The sequence below is a fragment of the Carlito syrichta genome, unplaced genomic scaffold (assembly GCF_000164805.1).
Source record: "Carlito syrichta isolate Samal-C Ts95f unplaced genomic scaffold, Tarsius_syrichta-2.0.1 Scaffold309263, whole genome shotgun sequence".
NCBI lineage: Eukaryota > Metazoa > Chordata > Mammalia > Primates > Tarsiidae > Carlito > Carlito syrichta.
The window spans coordinates 104093-123514 of NW_007253359.1; the positions used below are offsets into that span (position 1 = coordinate 104093).

Here is a 19422-nt window from a genome sequence, read left to right on the forward strand (position 1 = left end):
TCTGGGTGACAGAGTGAGACTCCAACTCAAATAAATAAATAAATAAATAAATAAAGTAAGGCCAGGTGTGGTGGCTTATACCTATAATCCTAGCTACTCAGGAGACTGAAACAGGAAGATCACTTGAGCCATCCAGGAGTTTGAGACCAGTCTGGGCAACATAGCGAGACCTTGTGTCTGAAAAAAAAAAAGATTAAGTATCATTTAAAAGCGTATATTTAAAAGACAATAGTAAATATATTTAAAGTATAATTAGGCAGGCATGGTGGTACGAGTCTGTAGTCCCAGCTGTTCAGGAGGCTGAAGCCAGTGGATCACTTGAACCCAGGAGTTTGAGGCTGCAGTGAGCTATGAGTGTGCCACTGCACTCCAGCCAGAGCGACAAAGTGAGAACCACAACTAAAAAAAAGAGACTAGTATGGAGAAGATATAATGAAAGAAAAACACAAACAACCCCAATGAGAAACCAAGCAGAACACTTGAACAGGCTCTGGGGTGAGAGGAGAGTCAACTTATGAACCTGAGGCAAGAATTCAGCTCATCAGCCAGCAAGGAAGCACAGAGCAAGGCCCCCATGCCCCATCCCTTTCCTCCAGACAGAGCAGCGGGAATCTCGCTCTTCTAATCAGGCTGATAAAGATATCAAACAACGGGGCCTCTTATATGCTCCTGCTGAGATTGCTCATTAGCTTGGAAAACAGTTGGAGCTAAAAAATGCATATACCCAGCAATTTCCTCTCTTAGTTATAAACCCTAAAGGAGCTCAACTCAAGTGTATTAGGCAACATTTGCAAGAATAGTCAAAGTAGCACAGTTTCCAGTAGCAAAAATCTGAGAGCAATCTGGATAACCATCAATAAATAGGTTGTAGTACAGGGGAATAAGTACAGGGCCTAACTAACTTTATTTATTTATGTATTTTGAGTTGGAGTCTCGCTCTATCGCCCAGACTGGAGTGCAGTGGCCACTCCCGGCCACTACAGCCTCGACCTGCTGGGCTCTGGTGATCCTTCCGCCTCAGCCTTCCAAGTAGTTGGAACAACAGACGTGCGCTACCCACACCCAGCTAATTTTTTGATTTATTGTAGAGATGAGGTCTCGCCAAATTGTCCAGGTGAATCTCGAACCCGCGGGCTCAGGCAATCCACTCACCTTAGCCTCCCAAAGCGTGAGATTACAGGCTGAGCCCCCGAGCCTGGCTAGGACCTAACTTAAAAATTTTTTCCTTTATTTTATTTTTAAATTTTAATCACCATGTATAAAAATAGCCTTCTTGGAGAGAGGAGGAGTGCAGTGCTAGGAATTTCAACACTTAATGTAGATTCATATAATCACCACCATCAGGATACAAAACAGTTCCATCACCCTATAAAAACTCCCTGTGCTAGCTACTCTGTATGGTACACCTTTCCCCAGCCCCTAGTCCCTGGCAACCACCCATCGCTCTGGTCTTACATTTTCAAGAATGTTATGTAAGTGGAATCACACAGTGTGGAATCTTTTGAGACTGGCTTCTTTCACCCATCATAATGCCTTTGAGATTCATCTATGTTGCCATGTGCATCTAGAGTTCATTCTTTTTTATTGCTGAATAATATTTGATTGTATGAATGTACCAGTTTATCTCTTCACCTACCGAAGTATATTTGTGTTGTGTTCAATTTGGGGTGATTATGAATACAGCTATTGTGAACATTTGTGTCCAGATTTTTCTTTGGAGATACCCAGCAATCACTGGGTCACATGGTATATATGCTGTTTAAGAAACTGCCAAATGATTGTTTTCCAGAATGTATGTCTCATTTTATAGTCCCACCAGCAATATGTGAGAGTTCCGGTTACTCCTTATCTTCACCAGCACTTAGTATTACTGGAATTTTTTATTTTGGCCATTCTAATAAATGTATAGCGGTCTGTTATTATGGTTTTGATTTACATTTCCTTATTGGCTAATGATGTTGCACAATTTTTCATGTGCTTTTTTGTCACCCATATATCTTTTTTGGAGAGGTGTCTCTTCAAATCTTTTGCCTGCTTTTTAATTGGGTTGTTTGGCTTTTTTTTTTTTTTTTTTTTGAGTTGGAGTCTCACTCTGTCGCCCAGACTGGAGTGCAGTGGCCACTCCCGGCTACCGCAGCCTCGCCTGCTGGGCTCCGGTGTTCCTTTTGCCTCAGCCTTCCGAGTAGCCAGAATTACAGGCATGCACTACCACGCCTGGCTGATTTTTTGATTTATTGTAAAGATGAGGTCTCGCTGCCCAGGTGGGTCTCGAACCCGCGGGTTCAGGCAATCCACTCACCTCAGCCTCCCAAAGGTGCGGGATTACAGGCTGAGCCACCGAGCCCGGCTTGTTTGGCTTTTTTGTTGAGTTTTGAGAGTCTTTATATATCCTGGATAAAAGTCTTTTGTTAGATATACAATTTGCATATTTTTTCTCATTCTGTAGATTTTCTTTTCTTTTCTCTCACCCAGACTGGAGCGCTCATTCACATCAACTATGTCATTCACAGAACAGAAGTTTTAATTTTGATAAAATTCAATTCATAAAATTTTCTTTTATGGATTGTGCTTTGGTGTTAAGTCTAAGAATTCTGTGCCTAAGCTCAGGTCACAAAAAAAATTTTCTCCTGTACCTTCTACACATTTTATAGTTTTTCATTTTACATTTAGATCTATGATACCTTATCCAATAAGGTGTGAAGTTTAGGGTGAAGTTCATCTTTTTGCATATGCATATCTAGTTATTCCAGCATTATTTGTTGAAAATACTGTCTGTTCGCTTTTGCATCTTTATCAAAAATCAGTAAACTAGTCATAGTGGCTCATGCCTGTAATTCCAACACTTTGGAAGGCAGAGGCAAGAGAATTGCCTGAGCCCAGGAGTTCAAGACCAGCCTGAGCAACTTGACGAGACCACAACTCTACAATAAATAATAATAATTTAAAAATTATCTGGGCATGGTAGCATGTGCCTGTAGTTCCAGCTATTTGGAAGGCTGAAGTGGAAGGATTACCTGAACCCAGCAGGTCGAGGCTGCAGTGGCTGACTGTGCCACTGCATTCCAACCTTGGCAACAGAGTGAGACTCCAACTCAAAAAAAAATCAGTTAGCCAGTTAGTGTGATTCCTCTAACTTTATTATTTTCAAAATTATTTTAGCTACTCTAATTCTTTTGCTTTTATATATAAATTGCAGAATTAGTTTGTATATACTAGAAAATCTGCTGTAATTTTGACTAGAATTGCATGAAATCTATGGACCAATTTAGGGACAACTGATATCTTTACTATGTTGTGGCGATATGTCGCTCAATTTATTTAGATCTTTAATTTTTTTCATCAGTATTTTATAGTTTTTGGCATTAGATCATATACATGTTTCATTAGATTTATACCTATTTCATATTTTTGGAACTATCGTGAATGAACTTTTTTGTTGTTTACACAACAGCAAAATGTTTGTTTGCTAGTATGTAGAAATACAGTTACAAGATATCTGTGCACACATGCTTATTGCAGCAGTATTCACACTTAGCAAAAACATGGAACCAACTGTGCTGCCCATCAAAATTGGCCTGGATAAAAAAAATGTGGTGTATATATACACAATGGGATATTACACAGCCATAAAGAAGAGCAAACATATGGACTTCACAGCAACTTAGATGGATTTAGAGCCTATAATACTCAGTGATCTGTCACAGAATCAAAGAACTGAGTATCACATTTTCTCACTCATAAGCAGACCCTGAACATTTATCATAATACAATAAGAAAGGGATAGGCAGGGGATGGGAGGGGGGCACATAACATCAATAAGTGTACCTGATCTCAAACCAGGCAAGAAAGGGATAGGCAGTTGCCAGAAACTGCCAGGAGATGGGAGGGGGGCACATAACATCAATAAGTGTACCTGATCTCAAACCAGGCGAAGTGGGGACCAAACTTCACCTGAACGATGACCACTTGTATATCTAACTCTGAACTGTACCCTACATCCTTAAAATAAAAATTAAAAAAAGAATCACAACTAATAGAGGCAGTTAAGAAATAGGTACCTGTGAAGCACAAGCTAAAGGCTGGACCCCTAAGAAGCTGCAGCATCCCTCCCGGTGATTGGTGGTATTCTGATTCTCTTACTGGTGCTTTCCCAAGACTTTGCTCTGTTTTTGTTTTTGTTTTTTTAATTTTTATTATAAAGATGTGGGGTGTAATTCAGGGTTAGGTATATAAACATTGATCTGTTGTTTCTTTTTAGAATCCACATATATCACAAATATTCTGTTGTATATACTTCTTATTTATGTATGTGTATATTAATTAATTTTTTTAATTGACGCAATAGGCTACGTGACCTGCCAAAAAGTGCTTTGTACAGCCTCTGTTCCTGGGGTGCCTTGCTGACTACCCCCTCTCCTCAGGAATCTCCAGAATCTGCTGATCCTGACCGCCATCAAGGCAGCCCGGACACGGGTTATGGAGTACATCAACCGTCTGGACAACTATGACGCCTTAGACATCGCAAGCATCGCCATCAGCAGTGCACTGTATGAGGAAGCCTTTGCCATCTTCCGCAAGTTTGATGTGAATGCCTCAGCTGTTCAGGTGGGCTGCTGAATACAAGCATGTTGCACCATGGCATTCTCTGCCACACCATGAGCACTCCCTGACCCCTTATCTCCAAGGGTGTCAGACCCTCTGGTTGTCCAGTGGGTCTCTGTGCTCTTCTCTCCTCCTCACCAGTGACCCGTCTTCCCAGCTTGTTCCCCTTTTGCCTTGACTTTCTCTGCTGCTGCTTCCTCCATGTGGCTGTTAGCCTTCCCTTTCCCGATTACTCCTCAGCATTCCCCTGAGCTTTGGTACTCAAATAAGGCTGTGCGGTCAGCCCTGGTGACTTAGGTGTTTGATTTTTAGAGGCACTCACACCCCCAGTGACAGTTATTCCAGCCCTTACCACTGTGTCACTTCCCCTCACCTCCCATGTTCCTGCCTTCTTAGCAGGAGCTATTCAGTATCTGAGATCAAGTTCCCAAAGCTGTCCTTCCAACCCTCCCTCCCTGCCCTTCCACCTCCCCAGTAATTCTCCCTGAAACCATATCCTTTTCTTCCCACTCTGTGAGCCTTTTCTGATTTTATTTTCAAATCAGTTGTAATTCATATGACATGTCACTTTTACTGCTCTCCTACTTATATCCTTTACTTCCTTGCCTCTTCCTTTACTGTTTTTCTATACCTGCCTCTGAAACCTTCAATCTAGAAGCCCTTATTTTGTGCCCACTCATGGGCTACGGCCTTGCTCTGAGACAAACTACCTTGTCATAAGGGTAGGCAGCTGCCACTGCTGCCACCACTGCCACCGCTACTACCATATGGCAGTGGCCTTCGCTGTAGCACAGCCCTCCAGGCCACCTGACAAACCTGTTTTCTGTCTGATGAGGGATCTCATTCCCTCCAGCAGCTCTTGTGATCCTTTGTACAGCCTTTCTGCTCCATTGTACTGTCTCTCCTCCTAAGATCAAGAGGCACTTCCTCTGTCCTACCCCTGGCCCAGAAAGCTTAGCCTGGCTGTCTTCATCCCTTTATGCCACTTTGTTGGATTGTCTCTTCTTTATCTGACATCCCCCTTCCCATATAATGGCTCTTCTCTCTCTCCTCTATTCATCCATCTGAGAAATACTTGATGCCCAATTGCTTTGGACTGGATTGAATTGGTCATGTGCCTTCAGACAGAACAGGGAACCAAACAAAAATGTGTGCGTTCCTTGGAGCTGACTAGGTGATGCAGAGAATGCAAGTCCTCTCGTAACCCCTAGGTCCTGATCGATCACATTGGAAACCTAGACCGAGCATATGAGTTTGCAGAGAAATGCAATGAACCTGCTGTGTGGAGTCAGCTGGCCCGAGCCCAGCTCCAGAAAGACTTGGTAAAGGAAGCTATTGACTCCTATATCAGAGCAGACGACCCTTCCTCTTACCTGGAAGTTGTTCAGGCAGCCAGCAAGAGAAGTAAGTGAATCTCCTCTCTGTGGGGCTCTGCTTCTCACTGGGGCAAAACCCGGTGAAGCAAAAGTTTGAAGAGATGCCCAGGAATCACTCTGTATATGCATCCAGAGATATCAGAGGGTGCATCTAAATGAGTTTCCCAAAACAGTCTGAGGTAAACATTACTCTGTCAATGATACTGGCTCTTCAGTTGACTGTTGCCCTCCTTTATAAGATTAGGCAAACCGAGCAAGGTGGCTCACGCCTGTAATCCCAGCACTTTGGGAGGCAGTGGCAAGAGAATTACCTGAATCCAGGGGTTCAAGACCAGCCTGGACAACTTGGCAAGATCTCGTCTCTATAAAAAAATCAAGAAATGAGCTGGGTGTAGTTGCGTGCACCTGTGGTTCCAGCTACTTGGAAGGCTGAGGAGGGAGGATCACCTGACCCCAGCAGATTGAGGCTATAGTGGCTGTAAAGCGTGTCACCACACTTCAGCCTGGGTGACAGTGAGACTCTGACTTAAAAAAAAAAAAAGATTAGTCAGTTTAAGTACTACAGATAGCACTATTGTAATCATTTTAAGGTCAGTGACTTAGACCCAAAGTTTCCTGGGGATTGTCTTATGGTGTTTCTAATTAGTTGTGGCACCAACCTCTCAAGTGGCTAGAACAAGCATTCTGTCTCCTGGTGAAGTCTTTACTTGGGGACATGGAGGTTTCTGTGCCCAGGGGTGGCTCGCAAGTGGCTCTGCCCCTTCCCCTTCTCCCCCCTGAGATATGAGTCTGCTTAGTGGCCACAGTAAAGACATTTTAGATATTACCTGGAGTCTCAGTTCTCAGTGAGGCATAGCGGGCAGGGTAAACATATCTGGCTGAGGACAGAATGGGAGCCCCTATTGAAAATTGTCAGCTCTGGGTTATCTATGCTTGTTTTCTGTCTTTAGACAACTGGGAGGATCTAGTCAAATTCCTGCAGATGGCCAGGAAAAAGGGCCGTGAGTCCTATATAGAGACCGAACTTCTCTTTGCTTTGGCTAAAACCAGCCGTCTTTCTGAGCTAGAAGATTGTGTTAATGGACCCAACAATGCCTACATCCAGCAGGTAGGCTGTGACCCTGGGGACTGTGAACCGCGACACGCAGATTGAGGTCAGGTATGCTCTTTAGAGTGATGCAGATTCATGATGGTGAGAACCAAGCCACACAAGGAATTAAGGAATGTATTGCTACTGTTGGTATGGAAATTAAGACCCGTGGAATTTTGACTTGCCCTAGGCTGTGTATAAATCAGAGTGATTCTCCTAGAAGAGAAGATTCAGAATTTAAATGCAGGTGCTGTGCTTACCACAAGAAAACAGAATTAACTCACTAATTAGGAATTAATAATCTGGATGCATAAAAGTTTATATTTGGAAAATTAATAATCTGGATGCATAATTAATAGCTTTCTCTTATGTCAGCAATAATAAAATAACATAACGGGGAACAAATATTCCTTTAAAAAATAGGAATAAAGCCAAAATGTTTAAATAAACCTTAACAACAACAACATTAAATAATAAAAGAAAGAGCTAAAAAAAAAGTCTGTCATGTGGATAAAATATTATCCCTGGAAAAATCAATAAAGAAAGATGATGGAATGTATTCTAACTCTATGCTAATTGTAAGTGCACTCCTCTTGAAGGAATGCACACAAATCATTAAAATAAATAACACCAAAGTGAACTATGAATTTTTTAATTTCAAAATAAGTTCTAAGTAATTGTTGGAAGTCAGGTTAAAGTTTGAAAGAAGCTAAAAGTTTATCATGTAATTCTGTGACCAAAAGTAAAATTCTAGATAAAAGAATTAAAGATAAAAATTGTTTTTCCTTAAGTATTATTTGAATATTTATTTGAAATTTTGCATGAGAAAGTAAACAGTGAAAGAAAGCACAAAAGAAAATATTTTAAATATATGTGTAGAGTTCTGTTATTTCTAATCATGGACCAAGTAAGTCTAGATGTAAAAATCTATCCCAAGAAAGTAGAAAAGAGCCACATACAAATATTTGATCATTACAGCATGATTTATGCAAATAAAAATTCAAAGCCAATGTCTGGCAAAAGAAAATAGTTAAATAAAAGCATCTACCAATGGAGTATAATATAGCGATTTAAAGTCTGGTTGATGGTAGAAAAACATTTAAAAGTTAGTTCAAATAAAGTGGAAAAATGCACACACAATATAAATACCCTTATATATGTTTAGAAAAATGCCCAAGACAGGAATAGTGAACAACTCTGGGGTGTGGAATGGGCAATATTATATGATTTTCCTTTCTGTGTTTGCAAACTTTACTTTTTAGTCAGTGACATATAACTTCAAAAAATGTCTTTATAATCAGAAAAGTAATTAAAATGTTAGAAAACAAAGCCTTGCCCCAAATCCCCCTCTGAACTAGTAACAAGATTCTGAATCGGAGGCACTGTAGGGGCAAAGCAGAAGCCCTACCACACAGGGCCACTGTGTGGGGCTGAGAGCATGTCCAGCTTTTCACCTCTGTGTCCACAGTGGCCCCTAAGCCTGGTAAGCTCCCTGCTCTCCACAGCCCCAAGATGGGGGCTAGTAATCTTCAGCCTGGGGGCCAGATCCAGCCTACCGCCTCTGTGTATGTTTCCCACGGTCTGGTATTTGCTGACTGCATCTCCATGATGTCATTTAATTCATTTTCCCTTTGTTTCTTGTAAATTGACAGTCATGAGCCTTATCTGATCACCCTCTTTGCTGTAATACTTCATGTATCATTCATCAATAAATTTATTGAGCATCACCTGTGTGCCAGGGTAGAGGTTATGGATATAGCAGTGAAAACAGTAGTCACACTTCTGCCCCTGTGGATCCTGAGGTCCTTAAAGACACTATGGGTGTTAATGGTGAGCATAAAAGAGAGAAGCAGGGTAAGGGCAGAAAGTGTTGGGGAGGCGTGGGTGTGATGGTGGGCATTCCAGTGTTAGACAGAGCCCATGGTGGGTGCTGATTCTACACCCCTCTGAGGAGGAGCCCTTAGAGCAGGGTGAGAGCAGGAGTCCCACAAGGAACATTGCAGGTGTACAGAGGCAGGGAGCTAGAGTACAGCCATGGGAGCAGGAGACTTGGGCAGCAGTGGGAAGAGACAGGTTTGGCTTCCATGGGTAGGGATTTGTGGGCCAGCATCAGGACTCTGCTTCTGTTCTGGGTGAGACTGGAGGATTTTGAGTAGAGGAGGGACGTGATCTAATCTCTGGGTTAGCAGAACCCCTCTGGCTGCTGCACCACAGAGTGAGGGGCAAGGGCAGAGCAACAAGCACAGAGGAGATTGACGTGGTGATGGCAGACAAGGTGGACAAGGCAAATGGAAAGCATGGTCAGCTTTTGGCCATTTCTTGAGGCCAGAGCAGATGGGGTATGAGAAGAAAAACCATGAGGTCAAGTCACATCTGGGGAAAGGGGGTCACACTCACTGATAGGGACAGTGTGTGAGGACTACCTAGGGGCATCAGGACCCACTTTTGGACAAGTCTGACCTCTAATAGATGCCACGCGGGTCTGTCCAGCTGGATGCAGGAGTTAGGTTTCAGAGAAGTCCAGACTAGAGATGTACATGGGCAGCCTCTGGGGGATAGGTGAGGTTCACAGCTGCCACTCGGGGAGAGCATGGCAGTGGGGGTATGGGGCAAGGAAGATGGGCCAAAGAAGTTGGGGTACCTCAACCCACAGCAGGGAGAAATGGAGATAGAGTGGCCAGAGAGATGGGAGAGAAGCAGACAGGTCTAGGACCCTGCATTGGCATCTCTGGAGGAGCAATGACTCTGGCAGAGTCGGGCAAAAGCCTGATGGGAGCAGACTGCAGAGAGGACAGGAAGACAGAGGTTAGCTATTGTAGACACACAAACTCCTCTCCTGAGAAGTGTGCTCTGACAGGAAGGGTGGAAACAGGCTGGCAGCCACCAGGTAAGCTGAGGGCAAAGCAAGTAGGGTTGGTTTTGTTTTGTTTTATTTTTTGTTTGTTTGTTTTTTGTTTTTTTGAGTTGGAGTCTCACTCCGTGGCCCAGACTGGAGTGCAGTGGCCGCTCCCAGCCACCGCAGCCTCAACCCACTGGGCTCCGGCGATCCTTCTGCCTCAGCCTTCCAAGTAGCCAGAACTACAGGCACGCGCTACCACGCCCAGCTAGTTTTCTGATTTAGGTAGAGATGAGGTCTCGCCAAGTTGCCTGGGTGGGTCTCAAACCCGCGGACTCAGGCAATCCTCTCACCTCAGCCTCCCAAGGTGCAGGATTACAGGCTGAGCCACCGAGCCCGGCTTTGTTTTGTTTTAAACTGATGAAAAGAACAGGGATAGCTTAAGCTTGTAGGAGTGTATTAGTGCGGAAGGGGATGCCAATGCAGGGAGTTCCTAGGACCCTAATGTGGAGCAGGGGGAGAGAGCAGAGGTCCTGTGCTGGCCTTGGTGGTGTGGGGAGGAGGACAGTCCCAGTCCTGGTGCTCTGGAAGGCTTTCCTGGTACTTTGTTTACTCAGCTTAAGGAATTGTTGGAGGTTTGAGGAAAGAAGATTTGAGTAGTTGGCAGTGAGAGAGGCCATGGATTAAGGAAGCAGAATTGTTAGTGTTTCCAGCCCATCTGAGATTGGTAGTTATTAATTTAGAGATACCTGCCAGCACTTCTGGGCTCTGCTGTCTGTGTTGAGCTCCATGGCCATAGGTGTGGAGTAGGTGGAGCACTAGCCTAAGTGGAACTGAACAAAAAGGAGAGTCGAGGGTGAGTGCTGGGAGCCATCCAGCTTGACCCTGGGCTGCCAACTAGAGATAAGTACAAGTCAGGCAGGAGGCAGGCAGTCAAGTCACTATGCTGGTGGTGTTGAGGTGCTCAGGACAGTGAGTTATACAAGAAGGGTACAAGGCAGAAGGTAAATACTTGCAATGGGTTCCCAGGACTGGCAGCCCTCTGCCGAGGGGCTGGCCATGTCTGTGATTATTGTCATGAGGAAGACAAAGTCCTTAGAGCAGAGGAACCAAAGAAATTGTCAGGGATCAAGCAAGATCTGTAACTGGTATCAGGAATTAGGGCTGGTGGGTGGTGCCTGATAAGATTCATTGTTGACAGTTTTTAGTGGGGAAGAAGGGGCATGGTATGGAAGCAACAAGGAACATCTCAGCCCACGCCCAAGGGGGTGCAGGTAAGAGAGATGACAGCCAGGGCCTGAGAGGTGCCAGCATGCAGGGCCATGCAGACCCAGGCAGGTGGAAACTGCCTCCTGTGCAGAGGAGGATGTCCTGAGACTGGGAGGCATCTTCTGAGCTCTGCAGTAGTGTGTTGTGGCTGGTGTGATCAAGAAGATTCTGTCCTCTTTAGCAAACAGAAAAGTGCCTCTGCCAGCTAGGTGGTGAAGCGCAACTCTGGAGAAGTCTTCCCATGTAAGAGCTACCCTATTGTCTGCAGGTTGGAGACCGCTGTTATGAGGAGGGAATGTACAAGCCTGCCAAGCTGCTGTATAGCAATGTGTCTAACTTTGCTCGCCTGGCATCCACCTTGGTCCACCTTGGTGAGTATCAGGCAGCAGTGGACAGCAGCCGCAAGGCCAACAGCACCCAGACATGGAAGGAGGTAAGCTGCAGGAAGTCTCCAGAAGAGTGCTGCTCTGACAAGCACTCCCTCCTTGTCCTTCCTCTCATGCTTCACAGTTTCCTTCAAGCAGGATGAGTCTGGGGGCAGACTCTTATTGAGGCATGGGTCTGACTCTTCTAGGATGGCTCGGAAACTCATAAGCTAGTGATTATACTTGGAGGCAAAGGCCCCAGGGAACCCATGTCGGACCAGTCAGCTCCCAGAAGTTGTCTTAATAGCATGAAATTATCAATAATATAAAAATGATCATAACACTTTTTAAAATTGTTGCCTTATATGCATAATCAGTGTCAATTGGCTTTATTGGTCTTTTGTGGAAAATTGGTAGGGTAAATTGTCTTGAGGCTCTCTGATATTATCAGAGTCATCTTTAAGTGGAATAAATATTTTATTTTATTTTTATTTTTTGAGTTGGAATTCTACTCTGTCACCCAGGCTGGAGTGCAGTGGCATGCTCACAGCCACCCCAGCGTCGACCTGCTGGGTACCAGTGATCCTTCTGCCTCAGCCTTCCAAGTAGCCGGAACTAGAGGCACACACTACCACGCCTGGCTAATTTTTTATTTATTGTAGAGATGAGGTCTCACCAAGTTTCCCGGGCTGGTTTCGAAGCCACAGGCTCAGGTAATCCACTCATCTCAGCCTCCCAAAGTGCTGGGATTACAGGCTGAGCCACTGAGCCCAGCTGGAAAAAATATTTTAAAGAAAAAGATTAAATTCAATGAATCTCTGAAGCATTGTTTAATAAAAGATTAAAATTAACCAGTCATAGTGGCTTATGCCTATAATTCCAGCACTTTGAGAGGCCAAGGTGGGAGGATTGCTTGAGTCCAAGAGCTCAAGAACAGTTTAGGAAACATAGCAAGACCCTGTCTCTACAGATTTAAAAAAAAATTAGCCAGGAATAGTGGCACGTGCCTGTAGTCCCAGCTACTCAGGAGGCTGAGTGGCAGAAGGATGGCCTGAGCGCAGGAGGTTGAGGCTTCACTGAGTTATGATCATGTAACAGCACTCCAGCCTGGGTGACAGAGTGAGACCCCAATTCAGAAAATAAATAAATAAAAATAAAACCATTCTTCCTTCATGGCTGGCAAAATAAAAATAAAAAAGGCTGAAATCAACCTAAATGTTCAATGTCAAGGCCTTCATTAATAATGTATACATTGCAACTCTACCTTGTTCAGAATAAATAGGCAGAGTTACAAGAAAAGGTATCTCCACTATTATGTGAGCAATATGTTATCAAGCAGAATGTCTAGTATAATCCCACTGTATGTGTGTGAGAAGTTTCGCAGGGTGCTGGTGTGTATGTCACACTTAGAAAGCAGTAGGCCAAAGAATATATCTTGTTAATAACGCTGGGTTAATATGATTATTTTTGCTTATTGCACTTTCTGCTTCCTCTGCCATGAGAACATGTGCATAGATAGCAGGTAGGGGAAGTAGGGAAACTATGTGCAAACCCAGTTCTAGGGTGGTGAGGGGTCAGTCCTCTTGCTGTCTTAGGAAGTGCAGCTTGAGGGTCTCCACATAGGAAATTTTCCCTTCTCAATATGTGTTGTCATTAAGCAGAGTATGTACAGTGCAGAAAACAAAATAGCCTTAAAAAGTTATCAGATGAAATGTGCTCTCGTGATAATCATTCTTGAGCATTGTTAAACCCCTTTCAAACCCCAAACCTGAAATTTCAGCCTGAGCTTCCTGTCACCTAAACAGATCTCCACATCTCAAGGCCCAGGGAGTAATGCAGGGCTGTCTTCTCTCCATGGTCTTAAATACCCCCTGGCCCTACAGATTATAAATGTCATCATTCTTTCAATCGTTTGCACCTCATCTTAGAGCTACCCACTTGTTCAGAATCCAAATGAAAACAAATCCTGTTTGCTGGTATTTATACATTTTCAACTGTGTCTTGTGAGCCAGCTGCTGTGGTGCTGTGTCCCATCTTGGGGATGCTCATGCTGACCCTCCATCCCCCAGGTATGCTTTGCCTGTGTGGATGGGCAGGAGTTCTGCCTTGCACAGCTATGTGGTCTTCACGTTGTGATTCACGCAGACGAGCTGGAAGAGCTGATCCGCTATTACCAGGTGAGCAGATCTCTGCTGGTGATGCAGATGATGAGCGATGCCTGAGTACTTCAGAAGGGCGCTGGTACTCCCCTAGCGTGTGTCCATATGGTGCTGCCTCTGCAGATAAGCTTATGTGAAACATTGCCTCTGTGGGAAAGGTTCCTTTCATGTGCTAGACAGCCATTTATAAATTGGATGAACTTGGTGTGTTAGCTACTCTGGACCTCATGGCTGACTGGGATTTTGTGTTTTGAAAGTGCTCTCCTTTCTCTTGTGTCTTGTGCGCCTTCAGAAGCCCAGTCAGTGGCTTGCACAACAGGAACAACCCTTGGATAACTTGTTGGGAATACTTACTCAGTTGTGTCAGAGCCCTGGCCCACACTCTAGTTCCCTGCACTGTGCAGTCCACAGGGATGTGTTTATCAAGCATCTTTGGGACAAAGCATATGGAAGAGAGGGAACCCCAAGGGGGGCCCTTTGGATGAGCGGGCTCCTGCAGGTTCATAGTGTATCTAGGCTCTGCTCTTGAGTGGTTGGTACACAGTCATTTGCATGTTTAGGAACCTGGGCCTCCACCTGTGGGATTCCAGGTATGCTTAGTCAAGGTAAAGATGTGACCTTGCTCAGCAGTGTTACTGTGGCCATAGAACTTGAGCCCCAGGCCCCTCACTGAATGAGTGGTAGTCTGCAGGGGCTTGCATCAGCTCAGGGACCCATGGTGTCCAGAATATCAGGCCAGGCCTGATGACTTTTGAATGAGAAATGCTTTCCCATCCCACAGAAGCTTGAGAAATGAACTTAAAAAGCAAATGGGGAGCGTTTGGAGCTGACAAATAGAATAATTTATTTAGTCACCAAATACTTGAGTACCGACTATGTTCTGGGCATTATTCTAGATAACTGTTTCAGTGAACAAAACAGAAAAACCCCTTTTCAGTTGAATTGGCATTCAGTGAGGTTGACAGGCAGTTAACAAACCTAACAAATAATTTTGTAGTATGCTTGAAGATGATGAGTTACAGGGGAAAATGGAGCCAATTGAGGGTATGGGCATACCTGGGAGGAGTTTCATAAAAGGGGTAGACAAGGTAGCATGAATTAAAGGGTGACATTTGGGCAAAGACCAAAAGAAATGGAAGAATTTAATTATGAGGACATTTGAGGGGTGGGTCAGGGTAGAGCCCTGAGGCAGGAGCGTGCCATGTATTCAAGGAAAGGGGTGGAACCAGAGAGTAACAGAAGGTCTGATTGCTGAGTGCCAGATTGCAGGCCATTAGCAAGGGTCTGGGCTGTGCTTGGGGTGGGTGCAGAGTGGAGGGTAAAGGGACCATTTTGGCTTTATGCTAAGGACAGTTATGGGGGGCAGCTGGGCAGGTGGAGGGGCCGGGTGGGAGCCGAGGGAGCAGCTAGAGGCTTTTGCAGTGGTTTAGGCCAAAGGGGATGGTGACTCAACCATGGTGGTGGTGACAGGAGTGAGAGGTGATCAGGCCATCAGGTTCTGGTGTATACTTTAAAAGTGTAGCCACTTTGATAAGCAAATGCATTAAATCCCTGGGGGTTGGGGAGAAAATTCAAGAACAGTTCTATTTATTTTTGGCATGAACAAGTAGAAAGATGGAGTTATTGGTGGATCTGAAGGAGACTGAAGGTGAAGACTGCGTGGAAGAATAGGCAGGAATTAGGTTATGGGTGCATGGAGCTAAGTCTGAGTTAGATGTTCAAATGGGAGCATCAGGTGGGCAGTTGGAGATAGATCTACATGTAGATGATCTACAAAGACACACGATTGCAATACCCTGAGGGTGAGCTCTGGAGTCACCAACGTGGGTTGACTGAGGAGAGAGAAGGAGCATGGTGGGAAGAAATCTCAGAGAGCACACTGGCTCCAGATGCACCCAGGAGGAAGGAGCAGTTAGCAGGGCCAAAGGGCCCTAAGGAGGGTTGAGGGGGGTCACTGGTGACCTGGAGTCAGTGGGGGCAAGACTCAGCCTGACCTGTGGGCTTGGAAGGACAAGAAGAGGAACAGGAATGGTTGTTCTGAAGGATTTTTGCTGCAAAGGGGAGTAGAGAAATGGCGTGGCAGCTAGCAGGGGACACATGGTCAAGACAGAGGATGAGCAGGATGCTTGCCAAAGGCCAGCTGTGAAGAGAGAGGTTAATGCAGAAGAGAAAGTGGGGTCACTGGAGCCGTGACCTTGATAGGCAAGTAGGTGGGATGGAGCTGCAGGCTGGATGGGTTCCAGTTAGGAGTGCAGGCAGCTGTAGGCTGATGTGTCTGTAGGCTGATGTGAGGGTGCAGATGCTGCAGGCAGGCAGGTGTGGTACAGAAAGCAAGGTTAACCTGAGACTGGGGGTGGGGACAGAGAGGTATGCTCCTTAGAAGGAGAAGTGGTATGAGATGATCCTTTGGGGTGGGCCCTCTCAAGGCTGTGTTCATTAAGGTAAACAGAGACAGTGCATTTAGCTGGGTGTTTCTCCAGGGTTCCTACAGGATGAGCTAGGCTGGCACCAGATGTCTGATCTTGTCCAGCATGACAAATGAGGTGAGGCTGAGTGTAAGGGACTGGCCACCATAATTGGGGATATAGTCAAATGACAGTGGTGTGGCATGCTGAGTAGAGTTGAAGACTTTTGGAGCTAGGGCTCCAGGAATAAGCTGTGGCAAGAGATTAAAACTGTCCATTTCAGTCCCTGTAGACTTTTGGAGCTAGGACTCCAGGAGTAAGCTGTGGCAAGAGATTAAAACTGTCCATTTCAGTCCCTGTTACCCCCATTTCCTGTTTTATTTTTTCATATTTCTTTTTATAAAAAATGGCAGTACTGATTTGCACTAACTGAACTTAAAAATTGTAGTGAAATGTGCTGCTTCCCAAAGAGTGACAACCATCAGATGGTCTGACAAATCACTAAATACATGGTGTGTCTGCAACACAACAGACATACTCCCCTCCTCAGGGTTGTTCCCAGTTGACAGCACAGTCCTTGTGGTATGTCCCGAGGCATGGGCACAGGGTGGCTGTGGGGGGTACGTGATTCCCCTGCCTAACATGTGGCTGTTGGTCTGGCAGGATCGTGGCTACTTTGAGGAATTGATCTCACTGCTGGAGGCAGCCCTGGGCCTGGAACGGGCCCACATGGGCATGTTCACAGAGCTGGCCATCCTCTACTCCAAATTCAAAGCACAGAAGATGCCAGAGCACCTGGAGCTCTTCTGGTCCCGAGTCAACATCCCAAAGGTACTGTGCCCTCCACATGGTCTGGCTACCATGTTCACATGTGGCACAAGCTGACCAACCCACACCCTTTCCTTTCAGGTCCTGAGGGCTGCAGAGCAGGCACACCTCTGGGCAGAGCTGGTATTCCTGTATGACAAGTATGAGGAGTACGACAACGCTGTGCTCACCATGATGAATCACCCCACAGAGGCCTGGAGAGAAGGTCAGTTCAAGGACATCATTACCAAGGTAAGAAAGGACACAGAGCACTGTCTGCTACCTGCTCTGGGTGTGGGACATGGTGTTATGAAAATCAGCATGCCTCTGTGCTATGTGTGCATTCATCTTGTGTGCGTCTCACTCCTCTGGGTAGGTGGTGGCAATTCCATCAACCCAAAGGGGACTGACCTTTAGGAAGGGCAGGAAACCAGTCCAGGGTCACACAGCCAGACTGAGCAGGGTCAGGCTAGCATGCAGCTGCGCCCCCACGGCCCTGCCTGCCCCTTCTGCCACATTCTGCCCTTATGACCAGGCCTTGGTCTGCACTTCCACTCTGTCCATCCCATTTCCTATTATTGGTTTGTTTGTTTTATATTTTTTATTGTCTGATTTTTTTTCTTCATGTCTCTCTCCCCTAAAACTGCCAGCCCTAGAGGAGTGCCGGCATCTGGAAGAGACACAATAAACACTTGTAGTGGAGGGCTGAGCCCAGAGCTGTGGCCTCAGGGTTCTCGCCTCTCTGGAGCCTCATTGGGCTAAACCAGGCCCCCAGCTCCTCTACTAGTGGCCACTGTTGGGTGGGGTGAGGGCTGGGTATGAGCATCAGGGAGCCTTTGTTGTCTTGTGTGTCTGGTCTGAGTGGGTCCAACCTCAGGACTCTCCTGCCCAGTTCTGCATGTGAGTTAGATGAAAGAGTGCATTCTCTGTCATCTGTCTCCAGTTCCTTTATATCGAGTGTTTGTGTTTTGTCAGTGTTCTTGGGTAAAAAATTTGCCACAAGTCTCTTCCCTTAGCTGTGGACCAGTGAAAGGTTGCAGCCTCACTGTGTTCCATCCTGATATTCTTGGGTCAGGATCAGAACAGTGTGGCAGCCCCTCACAGCAGTGTGCTGTGGCCTGTCTCGTGCACCTTCCTTTCCACATGCAGCTCCTGAGAGTGGGCATAGGGACAGGTGGGTCACCAGGCTAGGTCTTCAGCCTCTTCCCTTCCTGGGAACTATTTGAAGTGCTTTAAGATCAAACAATGGGCTACACACACATGCTTCTTGTTGGAGAACATTGTGCTACCTGAGTGATGGATGTGAAGCCAGTGGCCTCTGACAGGCACCTCACCCTGAAAAGAACCTGCAGGGTGCTGGAGGGAGCACAGGCAGATTACACATTACTTTGGCCCACACACTTGACTAGACCCTTGTAGATACATTTATGTGCTAGAAAGTCTATATTTGACCAATCCTTTGTGTACTTTTTTCAACTTTTAATTTCTCTGATTCCAGGGTGCCTTTTAAAATTGCCAGGCCCTGGTTGAAGTGGCAGTGCTTTTGTTCTTAGCACATAAAATGATAACAGGACAGTTGAGACTTGCCACATGGGAGAGCAGTTTCTTGTCTGCCACCTGCAGGGCTATATGTGATGCACACCCTGCCATGTGAGAGATAGATGGTCAGTTCAGACATAAGGGCAGGAGGACACCAACTGGGGCAATGGCTTAGCAGAGGGCCAGCATCCAGTCTGCATTCTGGGCACATTAGAGCAGGTGCTTTAGAACCCACTTGGCCAGAGGGCTGGGCAGTGGCAGACTGAGCAGGGGACTTGCTGACTCAGACTGAGATAGGGCTGGCATCCTGGCTCAGCCATTCACTGTCTGTCACTATGGGATGGGGGTGTCATCACTGTGAGCCTTAGTTATCCTGTTGATAAAATAGATGTAATGTCTCCTTCCTACCATATGGTTGATGGCAGGTGCCTAGCCACTCATGCCGTACCATTGCAGGAAGCCAGGCAGTCCTGACCGAGTACACTGACGGCATCCTGGAGTTCATGACTAATCTCTGAACCTTAGTTTTCTCTTCTGCAAAACAGGAATACTGCCCTGTTTTGGGGGATTCTGGCTCAGTAGACATGAGGGGCCCCATGTGCTCACCACAGACGCAGTGATGCCTGTTCTTGCTAACCACACTAGTAGACATGGACCTCTTGGGCCTCTATGTCCTGGTACATGGCCAGTAGCCTCACCCCCTGCTATTTCCCAGAGGAGAGCCAGTGCCCCCTTGACAGAAGCAATGGATATTCTAGAGGGCCCATCCACTGCCTCTTGAGGTAGCAGAGAGTTCCAGATCACAGAAGCTTAGCCTCACAAAAACGTGTCCACTACAGGCCTTGGCACCAGAGTGATGGAGGGGGGAGGGTGGTAAGTTGTGCTGTGCCTTAAACTGTTCACTGGAGGGCCTTGGTCATGCTGCATGGACCTATTCAAAAGGGCACACATCATCACAGGCACCCCCCCCCCCC

General features: G+C 45.8%; 1 protein-coding gene across 3 annotated transcripts in view; it reads left to right on the plus strand.

Moving 5' to 3' along the window:
• The window catches only part of CLTCL1 (clathrin heavy chain like 1), a 105101-nt gene that overhangs the window by 70597 nt on the left and 15082 nt on the right, over positions 1-19422 (plus strand). For all 3 annotated transcript variants that reach the window (XM_021717075.1, XM_008067022.2, XM_008067021.1), the window contains exons 20-26: positions 4422-4605; positions 5814-6006; positions 6929-7086; positions 11442-11606; positions 13608-13715; positions 16766-16933; positions 17012-17161. In XM_021717075.1, the coding sequence (XP_021572750.1) occupies positions 4422-4605; positions 5814-6006; positions 6929-7086; positions 11442-11606; positions 13608-13715; positions 16766-16933; positions 17012-17161 (1126 nt within the window). The remainder of the gene's footprint in view (positions 1-4421; positions 4606-5813; positions 6007-6928; positions 7087-11441; positions 11607-13607; positions 13716-16765; positions 16934-17011; positions 17162-19422) is intronic.